The sequence below is a fragment of the Myotis lucifugus genome, unplaced genomic scaffold (genome assembly GCF_000147115.1).
Source record: "Myotis lucifugus unplaced genomic scaffold, Myoluc2.0 scaffold_3, whole genome shotgun sequence".
Classification (NCBI taxonomy): Eukaryota; Metazoa; Chordata; class Mammalia; order Chiroptera; family Vespertilionidae; genus Myotis; species Myotis lucifugus.
In genome coordinates, this window is record NW_005871051.1 from 6401595 (window position 1) to 6421684 (window position 20090).

At 43.6% G+C, this 20090-nt stretch overlaps 2 protein-coding genes across 4 annotated transcripts in view; both read right to left on the reverse strand.

Annotated features, from left to right (window-relative positions):
• Positions 1–9138, reverse strand: part of ALS2CR12 (amyotrophic lateral sclerosis 2 chromosome region 12) — a 34933-nt gene extending 25795 nt beyond the window's left edge. For both annotated transcript variants that reach the window (XM_014461490.2, XM_023760210.1), the window contains exons 1-3: positions 8915–9138; positions 5566–5725; positions 4985–5059 (exon numbers count right to left, since the gene is read on the reverse strand). In XM_014461490.2, the coding sequence (XP_014316976.1) occupies positions 4985–5059; positions 5566–5678 (188 nt within the window). In that variant the 5' untranslated portion in view covers positions 5679–5725; positions 8915–9138. The remainder of the gene's footprint in view (positions 1–4984; positions 5060–5565; positions 5726–8914) is intronic.
• Positions 9139–14739: 5601 nt separating this feature from the next.
• Positions 14740–20090, reverse strand: part of TRAK2 (trafficking kinesin protein 2) — a 54019-nt gene continuing 48668 nt past the window's right edge. For both annotated transcript variants that reach the window (XM_006082405.3, XM_023760236.1), the window contains one exon: positions 14740–18137. In XM_006082405.3, coding sequence (XP_006082467.1) covers positions 17459–18137 — 679 coding nt within the window. In that variant the 3' untranslated portion in view covers positions 14740–17458. The remainder of the gene's footprint in view (positions 18138–20090) is intronic.

The window sequence follows — 20090 nt, forward strand, 5'->3', positions numbered from 1 at the left end:
AGATCTGGTACAGATTTCCTGATCATAATAAATTTTTGTTTCAGGTACAGAAACCTGAGTATAATATCAGGTACCCAAATATCAAAAAAGTATTTATAAGGAAGTTCCCCTAGAAGGTTGAAATATTAGAATAAGAGTAACTACCTTCTGATGTGCTGACAAGAATAGGTAGGCCTCTCCCCTTGGCCTCTACAATACCACACATGTACACCACCACTGGCCAACTGCTGTGAAGAGAGACAACTGAAACCTGCTCTGGAAGTTCCAGTTCCCCACAATCAAAACAACCACACTATCATTAGGGGCTGTGGAGTCGGTTACTAGGATGGGACTGGTCCAGAGTCGGCGGCTGACTCTGGATGTGGGGAGTGGGGCTGGAAGGACTTTTCCTGGTGGAAGCAGTTCCATCTTGGTTAATAACCATCAGTCTGGTTTAGATCCCACATCTCCCACCCCCAGAGGGGGCCTCCAGAGAAGCACTGAGAAAACCATTCCAAGGCTTTGGCTACCTTAGAGGTGACCACCAACCTTTGATTTTAATTTTCACTGACAGAAAAAAAAAAAAGTCTACGTGTTAAGAAATGGGCATGAGTGCATAATATACACTGATATTTCAATGAGGTCCACATGTAATTTAAGATTTAAAATCATTTAAAATGCAACTTAACTCAACCATATGTTCCTAGTTCAACTGTCCACAATGGATAATTTGGCTTGTTTTCTCTGAATTTAGGAAAACCTTGTTGGAAAACCACTGGATGGCCAGTCTCTTTAAAAAGCTGACCCTGGATTTGAGTTTATATCATTTTTTGCTCTTAGTAAATCTCATTGAACAAACTGAGACCTTCCACAGCATTGCTTTAACTTTGGAACTTCTATGTGGCTACGTAGATACTCATTTTGTCAGAAAATGACGCTTCTCTCATTGAAAAGTAAAAGGTAAGGTTGATCCAGAACGACTCATCTTTACTCTTTTTGTCCTTGTCAACCTGTTACTCAGATTACTTTGATTACAATGACCAAATTGTGACACTTTGTTGACATCGCTGAAAGCACTTCACATTTTCTCATTTAATGAATTCAATGAGTAGTTCATATATGCAAACCACAGCGCTCGGTACCAAGAGAAATGGAATGAGGTGTGATAGTTTTATTTAAGAGATGAAAAAAGGCACATAAATACTGAAACTAGAAGAAGAAAAAGAATTAAGTGCCGTAGAGAAGTACAGATAAAGAGATTTTCTAATTGTGTCTCTCAGGGATTGAGAGCGTTCTGCCACTGCCATTTTTCAAGGCCTCTGATGTACACAAAATCAAAAGCAAAACAAAAACAAACCCCAAGAATTGCTAAAATAGGGTTATAAAAATTGAGTTATAGTTCATGTTTAAGAATTGAAAACTTACAACACAAAAAGCACATTATATGTTTGCAAGAAAATGATAGGATTCACAAAAGGGACGGATTCAGAGAGTCAAGGTGGCATGTTTGAGGACGGAGGCCTAAGTTAAAAGCTGACTGCCGAGCAGCTTCGTCCCCATTTGGAGGTCATGTCAACGTCTGCCTGGGCCTCTTCCCCAGAGTGAGGCAGCAGCAGCAGCGGCCCTCCTGTGTGGCTGCTCCATTCCCCTTCCCAAGTGCTGGCCGGAGCCAGAGCGGAGGACACATTCCCCAGTGTGTGTTCTTTGAATTGGTTTTAGAAGACATCATGTTTCCGGGAATAAGTTGCCTTGAATGGTCTTACTGGAAAGTTATAAATACAGTCAGCAGGTCTTTGATAGAGAATTTAAAAATACCCACAAATAATTGGTGTTTATTGCACGTAACATTATAATATTTAAAATTGTTTTTCTTGAGATATTTAAAAAAAAATACCCACAAAGTGTTCCTCACTATATTGCAAAGCCAGAGGAGGACAATGTTGGCCGGGGCTAATGCTGGTGGTCAGAGTGGAGCTGTGGGTCTTAGTGAGGTCTCTCCCAACAAGAAGCATCGGGTAGCTGAGGCCTTGAGCTTGTCTGTTGAAATGGAAGTTAGATCAGATCCACAGGTAGGATCATGCCTGCAGGGTGCCAGCACACAGAAGGCAGGCAACCAGGAAACGTTTCATACACAGGCATTCGGTGGACTCCTTATTATGAATGGATCCAATTCCGTTCAGGCTTTGTCACCGTCACTCCACTGAGACAATTCCCTTCGTTGTCACCCAGAGGCAGGCTACTAAGTCCAACAGTACTGCTCGGCCCTCATCTCAATTGACTAGCAGCAGTTTTTAACACAGGTAATCAGACCCCCCTCCTTGGAACATTTTTGTTTTGCTTCCAGAACACCAGGTAGATGATTCTTCATCTGCCTCACTGGCCACTCCTTGGCGTCCTTTCGATCCTGTCATCTCTTCCACCTCTCAACAGGAGTGCTCTGGGCTCGGTTCTCCCACCTCTTCCTACCATTATCTCCACTCCTTGCCTTGGAGATGTCACCTGGGTGCAGGGCTCTAAGTACCATATGCTAATGACTCTCAAATGTGTATCCGCAGCTCAGACCTCTCAGACCTGCTTACCCAGCTGCTTACTTGACATTGCACTTGGAAGTTTAGAGAGATCTCAAACTGCCTAAGCCCAATCCCCTACATGTGTGCACCTCATACAATCTTCCCAGTCACAGAAAATGGCATCTCCATCCTTCCCGGGGCTCAGCCAGACATCCTGAAGTCAGCTTTGATTCCTTTTGATTTTTTTCTCATACTTTATACCCATCCCATTAGCAGGTCCTATTGGTTTCTACCTTTAGAATATATCTAGAATGCGGCCACTTCTTACCACCTCTACTGTTTCCACCAGGTTCAATCACCATCATCCCTTGGCTGGGTCCCTGCAATTGCACATTATCTCCCTTGGCTTCTCCCAAGGCTTCTTCTCTTGGCCATTGAAGTGAGTCTTAATTCTCAGTGCAGTAGTCAGATTAGTCTTTTCAAAATGCAGGTTGGATCATGTCACTCTTCTCAGAATCCTCTTGTGGCTTCCCAGCTGTTATGGGCTAAGTTGAGTCTACCTCTCCCCACTCCAAATTCATATGTTGAAACCCTAACCCCTGTTATCTCAGAATATGGCTGTATTTGGAGATAAGGCTTTTAGGTAAAACAAGGCCATTAAGGTGGACCCTAATCCAATCTTTCTGGTGCTCTCATAAGAGAGATGAGGATGCATAGAGAGACCCTAGGGAGGCACACGTGCAAAGGAAATGTCAAGTGAAGAGGCAGCAAGCAGGCAGCCAACGGCAAGCCCAGGAGAGAGTCCTGAGAGGAAACCAGCCTGCCTGCACCTAGCTCTTACTCTTCCAGTCTCCAGGACTGTGAGAAAATATGTGTCTGTTGCTTAAGCCACCCCGTCTTTTGTTGTTGTTGTTGTCATGGCAGCTCTAGCAGCTGATACACCATCCCTTTCAGAGTAAAAGCCAAAGTGCTTACAGTGGCCAGCAAACTTCACTGTGTAAATTTCCTTTTGCTGCCGTAACAAATTACTCTAAGTTAAGTGGCTTTAAACAATACCAATTTATTATCTTACAGTTTTAGGGTCAAGTCTGCAAGGGGTCTCACTGGGTGGAAACCAAGGTGCTGGCAGGTTGGTATTCCTCCTGGAGGCTCTAAAAGAAAACCCGTTCCATTGCCTATTTTTCTCCATCTTCAAAGCCAATAATTGCATCACTCCAACCTCTGCTTTTATGTCACAGCTCCTTCTCTGACACTCTGACTTCCTCTTTCACATATAAGGACCTTTATTGTTACCTGCGGCCCGGCTAGATAATCCGGGATAAACTGTCACGGTCAGCTGATTAGCAAACATAACTTCATCTGTAATCTCAATTGCCCCCTGGCAAGTAACAGAACATGGTCACAGTTTCCAGGAATTAGTGTACAGACATCTTTGGGGAACCATTATTACGCCAACCACATTCATCACCTGTTACTTCTCTGAGCTCATCTCCCACCACTCTACCTTCACGTCCTCCATTCCCACCACACTGGTCTCTTTGCTTTCCTGGAAAAGGCGAGGTGTGCCAAGCGAGTTCCTGCTCACAGCCCTTGTACTTGCTGCTCCTCTGACAGGAGCACTTGGCCCAGATGTCAGTGTGGCTCCCACTGCCCCCTTTACAGAGGGACTTGCCCTGATCTCCATACATGAAATCATGACTGTCAACTCCAAGAGAGCAGAGGCTCTGTTGTGTTCACTGCTGTTTCTCGCACCCGGAAAAGTGCTTAGCAAATAACAGATGCTCAATACATATATTCCGAATAAATAAACAGAACACAAAGACTCATGCAAAGACAAAATTAAGTTATATTTATAAGCTTATAAAATATTGGTAAATTTTTAAATTTATAAGTAAAAACAGAGTTGCAATTTGTAAACAATCTTAGACACAGGAAAGAAACCCGTAAAAGGGTGAAAGCACCAATGGGAGGCTCTTTGCCTTTAACAGGCATCAAGAACTGTGCCCTTGCCCTAACCGGTTTGGCTCAGTGGATAGAGCGTCGGCCTGTGGACTGAAAGGTCCCAGGTTCGATTCCGGTCAAAGGCATGTACCTGGGTTGCGGGCACATCCCCAGTGGGAGGTGTGCGGGATGCAGCTGATCGGTGTTTCTCTCTCATCGATGTTTCTAACTCTCTACCCCTCTCCCTTCCTCTCTGTAAAAAATCAATAAAATATATTAAAAAAAAAAAAAAGAACTGTGCCCTTTCAGGGCAGGAGACAGTTGTCAGGGCACCTTAGCTGAGAGCTCATTTGCGGTGATTCTACAAGCTGTGGGTGCAGAGGGCCATAGAATCTATCTGTAGGATCTGAGGTTTGGGGGACATCACAGTGGATTCTCTGACATTCCTGGCAGCAATGAGTTCAAGTCGCAGGCAAGGGTGTGAAGGCCAAGGAAGGAGATTGTTTTATTCACGTACCTCACCATTCCCACCCCGTGCACATGCAGATACTTACTTTGGGGAGACAACAGGTTTTGTTGGTGGTTGGACATAATTTTGTTTTTTTGAAGCTGGAGGAAGAAGAGTTGGCCTGAAAGGAAAAAATAGACAGCAAAAAGGGAACACTGAAAATTCCGAACTCTGTTTTAGCACTCCCAGATGAGGTAGATCTCCACAGTGACCCCGAATTAGAATACATGAGCTGACAACAGATGATCTTTGGCAGCCTCGGGCTGAAGACCCTGGCACTTGCTCACTGTCCTAGGGGGTCCCCGGTTGGCAGCACAGTTTGCCCCCAGTTCCCAAAGCTCTTGGTCCCATATGGAGGGGCAGCTGCCATGGGGCCCTTTGGTTGGAAGCCCTCCTCTCTCTGCTCAGTCATCTCTGAGATTCCTCACGTACAATGACACTAAGCCTAGCAGGACTGGCATGAGCAACGTGCAGCTAACAGGCCGACAGGGAAAGCCGTGTAGAGCTAGGCTTTCTGGCCCCCTTGGGATCTTGGCTACCAAATTGTTTTGGGAATCCTGTGAGAGAAAGAAGGCTGCAAATGGGCCCCACGCCCCCGGGCCCTCGTCCATCCCAGGTAATGCTTACTTGGGCTTCCCTGTGGAGGTCTTTCTTGGTGGCTGAGGGGTCTTGATTAGCTTCCGTGGTTCCAAGTTCCAGGGGTCCCAGCAGGTGCAGTAGATGAGAGGGTTGGGGTACATGGTAGGAGGTCTGGGGCAGTCTTGGCTGCTAGGTCAGGAGGCCCTTGCTGAAATGGGGAGGGGGGAGAACAGCAGAGTCATACCATCCAGTCAAAGCAACAATGCATAGAGACAAGCTGGGAAGCACCCAGGGAAGGTCCAAAGCACAGATGGTAGATTCTGGAGGCTGCTGATCTGGTTCAGGGTCTTGACTATAGAATCACACCTCTTTCCTTGCCATCTCAGGCTTGACTTGAAAGCAATTTAAAATTTGCTCTAACTGAGGGCTTACTGTGAGCCAGGTACACAGGAAATGATCAATTATTCTTTTCTTTTTAAATATATTTGTATTGATTCCAGAGAGGAAAGGAGAGGGAAAGAGAGATAGAAACATCCATGATGAGAGGGAATCATTGATCGGCTGCCTCCTGCGTGCCCCACACAGAGGATAGAGCCCACAACCTGGGCATGTGTCCTGACTGGGAACGAGCCAGGACCTCCAGGTTCATAGGTCGGCGCTCAACCACTGAGCCACTCTGGCTGGGCTTTTAGCTGTTTACAGATGAGGATACTGAGGCTCAGAGAGCTCATGGAGGTAGCAAGTTACAGAGTAAACAGTCTACCTGACTCCTAAGCCCTTGCGCTTTCATCAAACCACATTAACTCTCACTGAAGTAGAGAGAAATCCCTATGGCAGGTCCTGCACAGGGACTTTCCACACAGAACTTGGGTGTGGAAAATGAGCTCTGTTATTCAAATTAAACTGGATCTCCCAGTTTCTCATTCCTGGTCACCTGCCTGAGTCAGTCAAAACTCTGCCTTTTTGGCCCTGTAAAAAAAAGAAATCACACACAAAAATCCCCATTATGAAAGCTTGCGTGAAAAACAACTACCAGATAATCATGATCACACACGATTACACTTATTATCCCTTCCCCACCGCTCCCCCCGCCCCCCCCCCCCGCCGCCCCCACCCCACCCCACAGAATCCCACTAAAATGAGAGTGCAGGATTAAAATAGGTTCAATTTCATAAAAACAAAAGAGAATGGAGAGGAGACAGTACCGCACAGGTGATGTCAGTATATGCTTGGCACAGTAACTTCCTCACTGAGCACACCATAGGAAGGTACAGCATATATGTCTGCAAAGGGGGTATGAACCAGAAGGAACCAAATCCCAAGACTCAAAACTTGGAACTGGGAGATTATCTGATGGAACATATGGGCATTTCACAGGTCTGTGAGACCCTTGGGAAGTCAAATAATGCTCCTTCCCCCCTAAAACACAAAAATCTCTGGAACCTGTGAATATGCTACCTTTTTGTGCCCAAGGAGCTTTATAGCCATGATTAAGTTAAGGGTTTTGAGACGGGGAGATTATCTGGATTATTAGTGTGAGCCCAAGGTAATCACAAGCATCCTTATAAAAGGAAGTTAGGGGGTGGGGGTCAGAGTCAAAAAATGGTCAGGTAGGAGTGACCAAGAATGGACCATGAGCCAAGGAAAATGGGCAGCCTTTAGAAGCTGGAGAAGGCAAGGAAATGATTCTCCTATAGAGCCTACCGAAGGAAGGAGGTCTTGCCAATACCTCGATTTTAACCCATTTTCAGATTTCTGGTCTCAGAATGGTAAGATAATAAATTGATGTTGTTTTTTTTGTTTTGTTTTTTAAAAATATATTTTATTGATTTTTTACAGAGCGGAAGGAATAGGGAAAGAGAGTTAGAAACATCGATGAGAGAGAACCATCGATCAGCTGCCTCCTGCACACCCCACACTGGGGATGTGCCTGCAACCCAGGTACATGCCCTTGACCGGAATCGAACCTGGGACCCTTCAGTCCGCAGGCCGACGCTCTATCCACTGAGCCAAACCGGTCAGGGCTTGATGTTGTTTTAAGCCACTGAATTTGCGGTAATTTGTCACAGCGCATTTGTAATAATAATTAAATACAAACAAACAGAAAATTTAGAAAAAACTGGGGGGAAGACAATGAAGGGAGGATGAACAAGTGTTAAATCCTCATCTACCATAGCAGGAAGTCAATGGAGAATGTCTAAAAATTAACAAATGAGGTAGAGATAAATTATTTAGAAGTGTGAAGCTAAGTTCCAAAGTAGTAGCTAAAAATGTTGAAAATAATGGCCCCCAGAGAGCACACTGAGGAGCAGAACTGAGAAGAAGGGCGGGGCAGAAACTGTAACTTTTCATTAATGAATGTGTAACACAATTTGATTTTTAAATAACAGTGGGTTATTTGATAAAAAAAAAATTAAATCTACCAGCAAACAACATGTTATGGGAGCCCAGAGACCAATAGCAGCATTACAACGACAGTAGATTTAACTCCCATTTCTAAGTCAGTGACTGGTTTCCAATAGTACACTGGAATAAGTGTAAGAATGAGCTGAAAAATGAAACAAACATTTTTTTCTCTAACATGACTGCTGCTTGAGAAACCCAGATAGGTGGTCTAATGACTTTTAGAGCTAAAGGGGACCTTAACATTAAACCCATTTTACAGATGATGAAACTGAGACTCAAAGGCGTGCAGCGCCCCTGGGACCCCTTCACGGGCTCGTTCAGTAGCACAAATAGGTACAGTTAGCTCCTGCTGAGAGTACCATGCAGATGCTGGGGGGGGGGGTACCCAATACCTGCACCTCGCCCTCAGGAAGCGTGCAGGTCCCGGGGGTTCTCGGAACGGGAACCGAGCGAGCGGTGGGGCAGGGCAGGCAGGGTGCGGGAGGGGCAGGGTGTGCAGGCGGGGCAGGTGCGGGAGGGGCTGAGGCCAGAAAGGAGGCCGGGAGGCTGGGGAACAGCCAAGAACTATGGCCAGACAACAAGGCCGCAAGTCTGTCTGTCTGTGCTCCCCTGTGTCTGGGGCCCGACGGGGAGAGCTCAGCGGACGGGATGGGGCACCCCCGGCGAGGAGACCGTGCCACCGGGGCCAGAACCGCGGGGGGAATCGGAAAGGTGGCGGCACAGCAGCGAGGCAGCAGCCCTGCTCTGCTTAGGCTCGGCGTCCGCTTCCTGTGCGCACAGGGGCCGGTCCCGGGCCGAGGCGAGAGGCGAAGGCCATCAGCTCCCCGAACGGCCGCCTTCCCGCCGCCATTCCTCGCCTGCGCCTAGGGCCTGGGCCCTTCTCGGCGCCGCCCTGGGTCCGGGCGAGGCAGCTTGTCCGCAATGAGAATCTGGTAAGTATTTGGTGCTGAACTAAGAAACTGGGAGGGTGTAACCTCAGCAACCGGCTCACTGAGGAGAAGCCGATCGTCAGATGAACTGCAAAAATGTAACGGCCATGACAACAGTACAGACAATATTAAACATTAGGACTTAAAAAGGCCGGCGGACCAGCCGCGCCGCTTACGGAGCCTGAAGACACCGCGCACCCGACGTGGGAGGCGGCGGCTGTGAGCGGCGCCCAGCGGAGCCCGCGGGCCGAGCGGAAGCAGCGCTTGTGGGCCACGAGCGTCGACTAGCGGCTACCCCAGCCCCGCCTCCTGAGCTTGGCAGACGCGCTCAGGGCCCGCGGGGCGTGGACTTGCGGATTTGCGCAGGCGCAGGTCTCGGCGCGCGCACGTCCCTTGGGCGCACTCACGTCTTTCCCGCGCATACGTCCCTTACCCCTTACGTCCCTTGGGCGCACGCACGTCTTTCCCGCGCGCACGTCCCTTACCCCTTAGGTCCCTTGGGCGCACGCACGTCTTTCCCGCGCGCACGTCCCTTACCCCTTAGGTCCCTTGGGCGCACGCACGTCTTTCCCGCGCGCACGTCCCTTACCCCTTACGTCCCTTGGGCGCACGCACGTCTTTCCCGCGCATACGTCCCTTACGTCCCTTGGAGGGTCTGAGGCAGGATATCCGGGGAGAGCGCGGTGGGGAGAGTGATAGGACTAGAGAGAAGACGGAGTGGGCGACACCTGAGGGCGATGAGATAAATGGAGGCAAAAAAAAAAAAAAAAAAGCAACAACACGCAAAAGAAACCCACAAAACCCCAAAATGCGTAGGTATTTTACGGTGCAACTACTCAGTGGGGTTTTACTAGGTTTTGATTAACCGCTTGAAAGCCTATGGAAACCTGAAGAAATGCTCATGAACGAGGATATGAGATGGTACGTGTGCAATGGATACAATGATGTAAAAGTATGTACCTACACAGAAAAGGGTTAGAAAAGAATATACTAGAAAAATGAAAATTGGGCTGGAATGTCAGGATTATGACCCCCCACCCCCACCCCACCCTCACACACACACACAACATGGTTTAGTAAAATTTTCCTTGGGCTTTGGAGTCAGGTGGGCCTGACTGCACAGAGGCTCCAAAGATTCATTTTTTCTTTCCTGAGCCGGGAGCCCGGTCCTTGGTCCTACCCGGAGGCCGTCCGTTCGCGGGGCTCCCTGCAGGGCGCAGCCGGTGCCGGGAGCGCACGGCCGCGCACACCTGCCCTCTGACCCTGCCCCTGAGCTTCGGAATATGAACTCGGTGGGATTTGTTTACGGAAGCTTTTATTTCTATTTCAAATTTTTTTTGGGGGGGGGGGGGGATAGGTTTATTGTGTGTGTGTGTTAGATTAAACTCATTGTAAAGAAAATTATAACCTGAAGGAAGTAAAGTTTACCCAAAATGCTAACACCTCGGAAGGACCACTGACAATATTTTGGTTAGAGTCTTCTAGAATTCTCCTTAGTCTAAAGAAGCAGATTTATATAATTATTCGTAAATGGGAACAATTTCTCCCATTTATATTCTAGATAATCTTTTTTAAGTAATGAGGTTCTTTGAAGATCAGGATGTCATTTAAAAACTTGACAACTGTGGAGAAATTTTTAAATGTTCAAAAGTAGAGAAAAAAAGTAAAATGAATGTCACACAGGTTCAACAGTTAGCAATTTGTGACTAATCTATTCATCGATACCCAGCCCATGCCTCCAACATCAGATTATTTTAAAGCAAATTTAAAGTAAATCTATAGCCTAAATTACACTTAAAGGAAACCTTGAAAGCAAGTCTGTGATTTGTTTGTATATCATGGCTCAATTTCTATTTTATGAATGTATCCATTCACATTTTTGCTTTTTTAAAATTGATTTTTGTTTTTTCCCTTTCATGTTGTTTTGCCCCTTACATTTTTAACCAGTTATGCACTGATGAGCATTTTGTTTCCTGTTATAAACAATGCCATGGTGTGTATTCTTTTGCTCAAAAAGTGAAGTCCTTTCTCTCCAAACACCCATGGGGATGATACTCAAAATATGTAACAACCAGTAAGACGATCAGAATAGACATGGCTACGGGGCTGGGCCAGGTCCTGGAGGACCCCCCTCCCCCGCGCCAGGCTACAGTAACCTTTTAGTTACCGAGTCATGAGGAAGCTTGGGGGTGCCAGGGGAGGAGTTGGCGCAACCCAGGGGGCAAGGAGGGTATTTGGGGGTCTTGGACAATGTATATGAACAACCCGTGTGGCAGTATTTCACTGTTTCAATAACTGTGCATACCAACTAAACACCAACCCTCCACTTTCAGTGTTTTTCCAAGAGGTAACCACTGTTAGTATTTTTAGCGTCCTTCCAGAAATATATATAACATTCACCTAAATGGGAGCATACTTTTCACCCTCTACTACACAGCCTCTTTTTGCATAGGAGGGTGTGTAGTAGATAGTTCCACATCAGCACAGATAGATCTACAGTCACAGTGGCTTGATGTTGCACTGTATGGCTCTGAGAATATAAGGATGTGTGTGTGTGTGTGTGTGTGTGTGTGTGTGTGCGTGCGTGCGCCTGCATGTGTGATTTAGGATTTTTTTCTCCCCATTCTTTTCCTTTCCTGCATCTCTCCCTGATGGTTTTACCTGAGGCTCAGTGGGCTGAAAGTGCCACCTGGTGGTCATCAGGGAGCCAGCTGAGCCTTCAGAAAGGTCACTGGTACTAATTAATCAGAAGAAAATAGTTACATAAAACGTCTTTTCCAAAGAACTTACCTTGGTCTGCCCAAAGATTTGTTTTTCCATGTGGTTTCTTGCCGAGTCAAGAGTCTTAATGACATCACAATGTTAGAGAGAAACTGTTTCCTATCCACACAAAATCAAAATTCATTTTTTAAGTCAAATCCAGAGGTTCCAGAACTCAAGACTTTAGTGATCATTCCAAGTGACTGAAATGCCAAAGCAGAAAATGCGGAGTATGTGTAGCACAGAGACACAGACTTCCAGGGGATCCAGTCACAGGCTTTTACAAAGGCTGAACCGGCACGAGCATGAATGTCCTTTCTAAGGACAAATAGTTTAAGTCTTTCAATGTTGCAACGAAAGTCAAACTAGGGGAGAAAGTCACCCCTCTAGTCAGACTGTCTTGACTTGGCCCTTCTGAGTTGTGAGGTTTGTCCTTGGTAGATGGTTGGGGAAGGTTTGTTTCTTTCATTGCTATGGAAACAGAATGGCCTCCTTTGCTCAGGCACTGTGCTCTTAAAGAGAGAAGGCTGGAGAAGCAGCCAGTTAAGAAACTCTCCAAGACATAAGATAAAATACACGTAAGATACACTTTCAGAGGAAATAGAGCACTCCTAGGCTAAATTGGCCCATGACTGTAGTTGCCAGACAGAATCTATGATGGAGTTTAAGCTTCTGTCATTTGCTCACAGAAACCTAAACTCTAAAGTAGGCACTTCCTTCCTTGAATTTCAAGCTTTGAAATCTGTAAGTGCAAATCCCCAAGGGCAGGAGTCATTTTCAGTTGCTGGGAGTTCAGATTTTTTCCCTCTAAGGCTGCTTTTTCTCATTATAGAAAAAAAATGATTATAAACCAGTGGCTTTCATTTTATTTTACTGAAATCCAAAAGAAATATATTTTAGCCCAGCCGGTGTGAGCATCAACCTATGAACCAGGTGGTCACTGTTGGATTCCCGATCAGTGCACATGCCCGGGTTGTGGGCTTGACCCCCATTGTGGGGCGTGCAGGATTCAGCCAATCAATGATTCTCTCTCATCATTGATGTTTCTCTCTCTCTCTCCCTCTCCCTTCCTCTCTGAAATCAATTTTTTAAAAAAGAAATATATATTACACACTTTATAATAAGTTGTATGAAATTATACCATTGTTACATACTGTTCTTGTCTATTTTTTCCTTTTATTTAAAATGAAAGTTGATTATAAATCTACTTTGATGTCATGATCCACTGATGGGTCACAACCTAGTTTACAAACATTGATATAAACTCGTCCATTCATTCTACTCCACATTATTATCTACTGTGTGCCAGGCACTTTTGTGAGGTGGGGAATATACATCAGTTCCTGTGCTCCATCGAGCTTAGAGACTAGTGGGGGAAACACAATACATCCAACAAAAGCACAATGAGGCTTGCAAACCAGATGCAGTGGGAGTGTATGGCAGGACTTCTCTCCTAGTCTAATGAGACAACAGTTTTAATCAGAGAAGGGATCTGACTAGTTTTGCATATTAGAACCATCATTTTGACTGCAATGTAGAGAAACAATTGGAGGGGCCAAGACAGGCAGGGAAACCAAATTAGTGGTCAAATGAGGCTCAGTGGCGGCCTTAACTGAGGGAACAGCAGTGGGATGCAACCATATGTTGGGGTGAGGAGGCAACGATGACTCCTTGGTTTCTAACTTGAACAACTGAGTAGTTGGCAGTGCCATTTATTGAGATGGGAGAGTCTGGGGATAAACAGGCTCAGGGGAGTAGAGCCCCACTTCAGGCCTGGACATGTTGAGTTTGAGATGTCAGCAAGACATCATCCAAGTGGTGATGCCTATTACACGTGTGGGAATTCCAAAGAAGAGTGTGGGCTGGAAACACGTTAGGAGTCTTCAGAGTAGATATTTAAAGCCAAGAGAGTGGATGCCATCACCCAGGGAAAGGGGTGTTGTGTAAGAAGAGAAGAGGGTCTAGAACAGCCGTGGGCAAACTACGGCCCGCGGGCCGGATCCAGCCCGTTTGAAATGAATAAAACTAAAAAAAAAAAAGACCGTACCCTTTTATGTAATGATGTTTACTTTGAATTTATATTAGTTCACACAAACACTCCATCCATGCTTTTGTTCTGGCCCTCCGGTCCAGTTTAAGAACCCATTGTGGCCCTCGAGTCAAAAAGTTTGCCCACCCCTGGTCTAGAACAAAGCCTTGAGAACACCAATATTCCTAAAAGTGTGGGCCAGCTGTCAGTTCTAGCATGTACAACTATCACTTGAATGAAAGTGGCTTAAATCAAAGAGGTTCATTAATTTCATGAACTACAACGTATGGAGGTAGTGCTACCAGAATTGAAGCAGACTCTGCAATGTCATTGAAGAACTGGGTTCTTTTCATATTTCTGTCATGCAACCTTAGTGTGCTGAGGGGAGCCTTGTGGTTGCCACAACTCCAAGCACCATCAGCAGACTAGCTGGGGACAGCCTTTAAAAGCTAAAAGGGAGGGAAAGAAGTTACAGAGAACAATGGATAGATTTGACTAGTCTCCTAGTCAAGTCCATCTCCAGCTAGAGATTGGATATTTGAGTCTGTTTATTGTGTGAAATTTTATATGTAAGTGTTTTATTATGATGTAAAGAGCAGGATTTGGGTCTTATGTGGATAGTGTTTAAAAACAAAGCTACAAAAGAGGCAGGTTCCGAGGAAAACCCCAGGCACTGAGTTGGCCAAGGCGTAGCACTAATTAACACGACTTTGGGATTTCCCCTCCTACTCCTTTTAGATACTAGTACAACTTTGTCAGCTCTAAAACAGAAGGGAAGAAAATGAAGGCTTTTAAGGGGGCTAAGTGTTAACTGCTCTTCTCTGGTTGAATTTAGGGAACTTTGGCATTGCATAAAAGGCTCCTTTCTTTCCAAAGGCCCAGGAAGAGGACTGCTGCTACTAACATTAGTATTTTGCTGAGAAGGCAAGAAAAAGAAAATTTTAATAAATATCTTGAGAAAATACAGTAAGATCTGTTTACTACTTATGACTATTGTTGGTTTGTTGTGTGTTGGCTGTACCAAAAAAACCAAAATGGAAAGACTTCATGCAGGACTTTCAGTGAAAAGAACTGGGACTAATTACACAGGAAGACAAATGAAAATTTAAGAAGATACTCGTGTTTATTATCTGATTTACATTTGACAAAGCAAAGGTAGGTGCAACAAAGAGCTGTTTGACAAAGTCAAGCCCCAGATATCAAACAACAGTATTTCCCTGGCTGCCCCAGAGCGTAGGTTGCCACTCCTAGGTAGCTGTGCTCCGCAATGCAAACCACTCAGTGCAGACATTATGGTGCCGCACTTGGAGTATAGGCCTGCAGGCACCCGACCTCAAAGGAGTGGACCATTAAACACTCAGAGCTCTAGTTCAGATGTCAAAAGTCAATGTTAGTACCAACAAGTACTACTAATTGTGTCCTAGAGTGATCAGAAAAGCAAAACAGGCTTTGAATACCCTATATAATAGACCTTCATAAAGAAGCTCTTGTTATGAGCTGCCTCTAACTTATTTCCTCCCTTTGTCAAAATCTGTTTATTCATGTTAAATCAAGGACATATAGTATAAAACTTTTAAAAAGACGACTTTAACAATGGCCATTATCTTTTCCTTAAGACGCATGCCTAAGGTTATTTACAGAAGATTTGAAATCATCATAATTCAGGAGACCCTTTAATTCTGAGCTTAGGACGGTATCCTTCCTACTATATAACAGGATACTCAGAAATACCTGAGGTATAATCACTGAGAACCTTCTTGAAGGAGGGGAAAAAAAAAAACTGGAATTTCCTATACTGGCATAAAAGTACATACACAGTTGATATAAAAAAAACTAAAATGTTAAAGCGTAACAGATAATTGAGGAGGAACTTGCTATAAGACTCCATTTCTTCTTGCTATACTTTGCACACAAGTTTGGTATAATAGATTCTCAGGCTGTACCAAAACTAATTTTAGGCGAAAGCTTCAGCAAACAGTAAAACCCAATTCAAGACAGAATTCATTTCTAGGGACAAGCATGCACCAGTATACAATTATCATGTTTCTTGGTGGAACAGCAACATCAACCTAATTTTCAAAAACTTACGTCTGGTTCTCCCTAATCAGATGTGCTTCATTTGGCTGTGACCACACCCTTACCCACCTCCCAAGTGATCCTTTTAGCATTGATTATAAAAAAGTATAGTAATGATACAGAACACTCCAAAATCTTAACTTATAGATGCTTAATTTAGAGATATTTATACAATAGACATAAATATCATAATTTAACATTTTGTACTACTCTATGGCCCTACATTTTCTTACTTCCTGATATCTCTTAGGATCTGGCAACAGGAAGATTACTTTCTTGGAGAATAAATAAAAAAGCTTTAAGAATCAGCTAAAAAAAAAAAAAGAAAAGAAATACAGAAAACACACTGCAAAACTTCCAAAATAGCTCACCTGCTAAGTCTTAAGCGTGAAGACTTCTGAGTTTTTGCTGTGGTGTCTGCATAACTGGGACCTTGTAAGTGGCCCAAAGTCCTAGAAATGGCACTAATGGCCAAGACCAATGGCCCAAAGAAGACACTGTGATGTTACTGGACCTCCTGGAGAATAATCTCCCATCCAACGACAACCTCACATTCAAAAAGTAAAAGCCTTGACTCCCCCATTAAAAAGTTCATTCTATAATTTCACAGATATCTATAAAAAGGCAGATGTGTTTTAATTATTTTTTATTTAAAAAATCAGTCTCAAAGCAAGCACCTCTGGGTTTTACTTCAGCTTATAATAAATAATTTAATGTGCCTGAGAATTTTTGTGCAAATACATGTCATCTTCCATTAAAAATATGCATAGCACACTTTGGAAAGAGTTTAGTTGCCAACTGTACTTGTTAAAAATGTGTACAGTTGTAAATATACAATATTCTATAATTCCTACTGATTGTACTTCTGATTTAACCTCATCCAGCCTCCAAGGAAAGTCAATTATGTTCACATTCCTTGGCCACCACACTTATCCAGAATAAATATTCTGGAAAAAAAGTTATGTTGGTTCCAATTTACCCATATTTCCTTCTTAAAAATAAATCCTACCTCCCACAATGTTGTGTTTCTTTTGGATGTTGTATAAAAATACAAATTTAAAAAATGAACTTATTAATCACAAATACAAAAGGAATTTGGGTGGTGTTTGGGCTCCCAGAGACTCACAGGCCTGAAAATAGGAAGCAGAAAGACTCTACTGTTCTGATTTTATGAAAATACCTTGCTTGCTAATGCTGAGAGCTTGCCATATGGTGAAGGCGTAATCTAACCAGACATCAACAGAAAACATAAAAGCCACCTCACTGGTGTTTCAGTGAAGAGACTGATTACCCCAGCAACCTTCCAGAACAGCTTTCTCTAGGCAACAGTCAAGGCGGGTCCTTTTCTCTTCCCACCTCCTCCTATCCTGAGTGTTCTCTGCTTATACTTACCAGAAGTAAATGTGCTAGCAAATTAAGTATTCCTGGTATACTTCCATATTACTGAATTTATTTTCTGGTCACTTTTTATTTTCAAGACAAAAAAACAACTGAAGGAGTGTATTAAACCATTGTTCCTTTTCTGTCTCCACTCATGACCCATTCATTTATACTTTTCAATTTACTAGACCTCATTCATTAGGACCTCATCCTAATTGTTTCCAATCTTCCACTTTCCTCTTCCACATTCACAGGCCATCTGCAACATCCCTTTTCTTTCAGTAAGACTGGACTACATGTGTCAGTGCAAATCTATCCTTCATGTGCTCATTTTTATAAGAGTTCAGTTAACTGCTGAACCTCACTCCTCCTTCAGGTTATCCATTTTGGGTGAGGATGTGCAAACTGAGGTGCCAAAACTACCCATCATGATTGGAAGACTCTGATTTCTCCTCAATCCACTCAATAAATTGCTACCTGAATTTAAATAAACAGTAGAGTCTGGTCTTCGAAGACCAATTTCTGCCTCTTGGCTTCTTCCATGTTCCTGGGCGTCGGGGGTCTTGATCACTCTGGCTATGCCTAGCCTCTTCAGCCTGTCTACTAAGTTCATCTTCAACTGGCCAACATCAGGAGGGTTCCGGGAAGGTCTCAAGCCATACATCTCCTGGAGGAATGTTTCGGCCGGTCGTGAGGCCAAAAAATTTTCAGAGACATGTACTCGAGGCTCAAAGGGCAAAGGAGAAGGGCAAGGTGAGTGAGATGGTGAATTGGGGGGTGTGGAAGGGACATCCAGGACTTTAGGGAGAGGCTGAAGGAGGGGGTTCTCTGAAACTTGGCTGTGGTACACTTTAGCAGAAATGCCTCGCTCTTGTAGAAGTTTGGCCAAGCTCATGGTGCTGCTGCAGGTTACAGTGGAATCTCGTCGGTTGGTGACTGATTCACCAATGCTGAGTCTATAGGACGTAGCAGGAGAATTCACTGCCGTGCTTGATGAACTGCTACTGCTACTTCCACAGGATAACGAAGGGAACCCAGAGCTTAAAAAAAAAATGCAGGAGAGACAGTTTAAGAATAAAAAGCCATCTCCAATTCTCCAAATCAGTATTTAAGTAATTACAGTAGTTATCCACAGTAAATATAGAGGAACTGAACTGAACTCTGTGGTAGAGATCTGAGGAATGAAAATGTTGCTGTTACTTCAATGATTGGCTAATTTATAATTTGAAACATCTCATAGGATATGAAACTTTACCGTACTCTTAGTTAAATTCTTAAATTTTAACTATATATCTATGGGAATATAATTAAATTTTATAATAGAAATCAAATTTAAATATTAAAGAAAGTAACCTCTAGAAATTTTTATTAATACATCCACTCCATAAAATGAAATATGCCGAGATAGCAATCCATAAGTAAACAATGGCCTTTTTATTATTTTTTTATTTCAGAGAGGAAGGGAGGGGGAGAGAGAGAAACATCAATGATGAGAAAGAATCATTGATGGGCTGCCTCCTGCATGCCCCCTATTGGGGATTGAGTCCACAACCCAGGCATGTGCCCTTGACCGGAATTGAACCGGGGACCTTTCAGTCCACAGGCTGACATTCTATCCACTGAGCCAAACCAGTTAGGGCAACAATGGACTTTTTAAAAAACACTTTTCATAATTAAATCTAAGATGCTCTTCTAAGGAGAAATTTATTTCTTTTTAACCTTTCAATTTTATATTATTGAGAACAAATAAAATTCTGTTAAATTTGAATTTTCAGGAATGTTAGTTCCAAACAGTAGTCTAAGGATATCATGGAACACATTTTTCTCAACTTTGACTTAGAATACAGGTTTCTGGGAAATTAAAAATAATTAAAAGCTTTAACAGCTATTAGAATGCTTCTTCTTATTTTGTTTTGTTAAAAGGAAAAAAAAAACTGAATAAGAAATGGCAATAGAATGGGGAGAATATTTCTTTAGTCAATTTCCCTCCTTGATCAAATGTTACCGTATTTAACAGATAAACTTTCACTTCAACAGAAAAGACTCAGTATATCAAGATATTAAGGTTTTTAAAGATTCTGAACAAAATGCAAGCCTAGGATCACTAAGTAAACTTTCCAAAGTACCAACTTGTATAAAAGAAGCAAAATGCAAATAACTGACTGCTTGGTTAAACTAAAAACCTCTAAACGGATGAGGTCTATATACTGTGCTGCCAGAGTCCCCCGACCCTGTCCCTACTTAATGCAGAATATCCCTGTCCTTCCCCAAGTTGTACACTTCATATGATGGTATCAACCTGAATTGAGAGTCCCCTCAGGAACCAATTTTATAAAATTTACCTTGTTGAATGTAAGAACAATGTAAAAAAATTACAGATGTCTGTTCATTACAGACTTTATTGAGATCTTTACTGGATATCACCCAAATGCTTCCCTGAACAATTAATTTGCTTCTATCTGAAAGACACTGTGGATCATAATGTTATTTCCCTCCACACTGGCAGATGGAAAGTTAAGAACCAAAAGCATGCTTCACCTCAGCAAGTATATAAAACTTTATGGTACAATATGCACACTAAGCTTTATTCCTCTATCCATTTTATAGCCTTACTCTTTGCTTTTTCTTCTCTCCTAGTTAATAGTATCACTGCAATAGTCTCTGAATTTTTGAAAACTGCCTTATATTCTATTTGGGAACTGGTAGGATAGAAATAGCAATGTGGCTTATTAAGTTGAGATCCCTCAACTACGTGTTGGAATGGAATATCCATGTTCTAGACTGTGTAGTAAATACTGTGGCCTTGGCCAGAGGGGCCTGGTCTTTTTGCTCAGCTTCTGGGAGGTAACCTATGCCATATCTGATAGAAGTGTCTTTGTTTAGGATGGAAGCTGGCCACAGTAGATCTCAGTGTGGGCCTGGCCATGTCAGACAGACCAACCATTTTATTTAGGGTGGTGGATTTGGGTGAGTGGACCTGGAGCAGAGTTCAA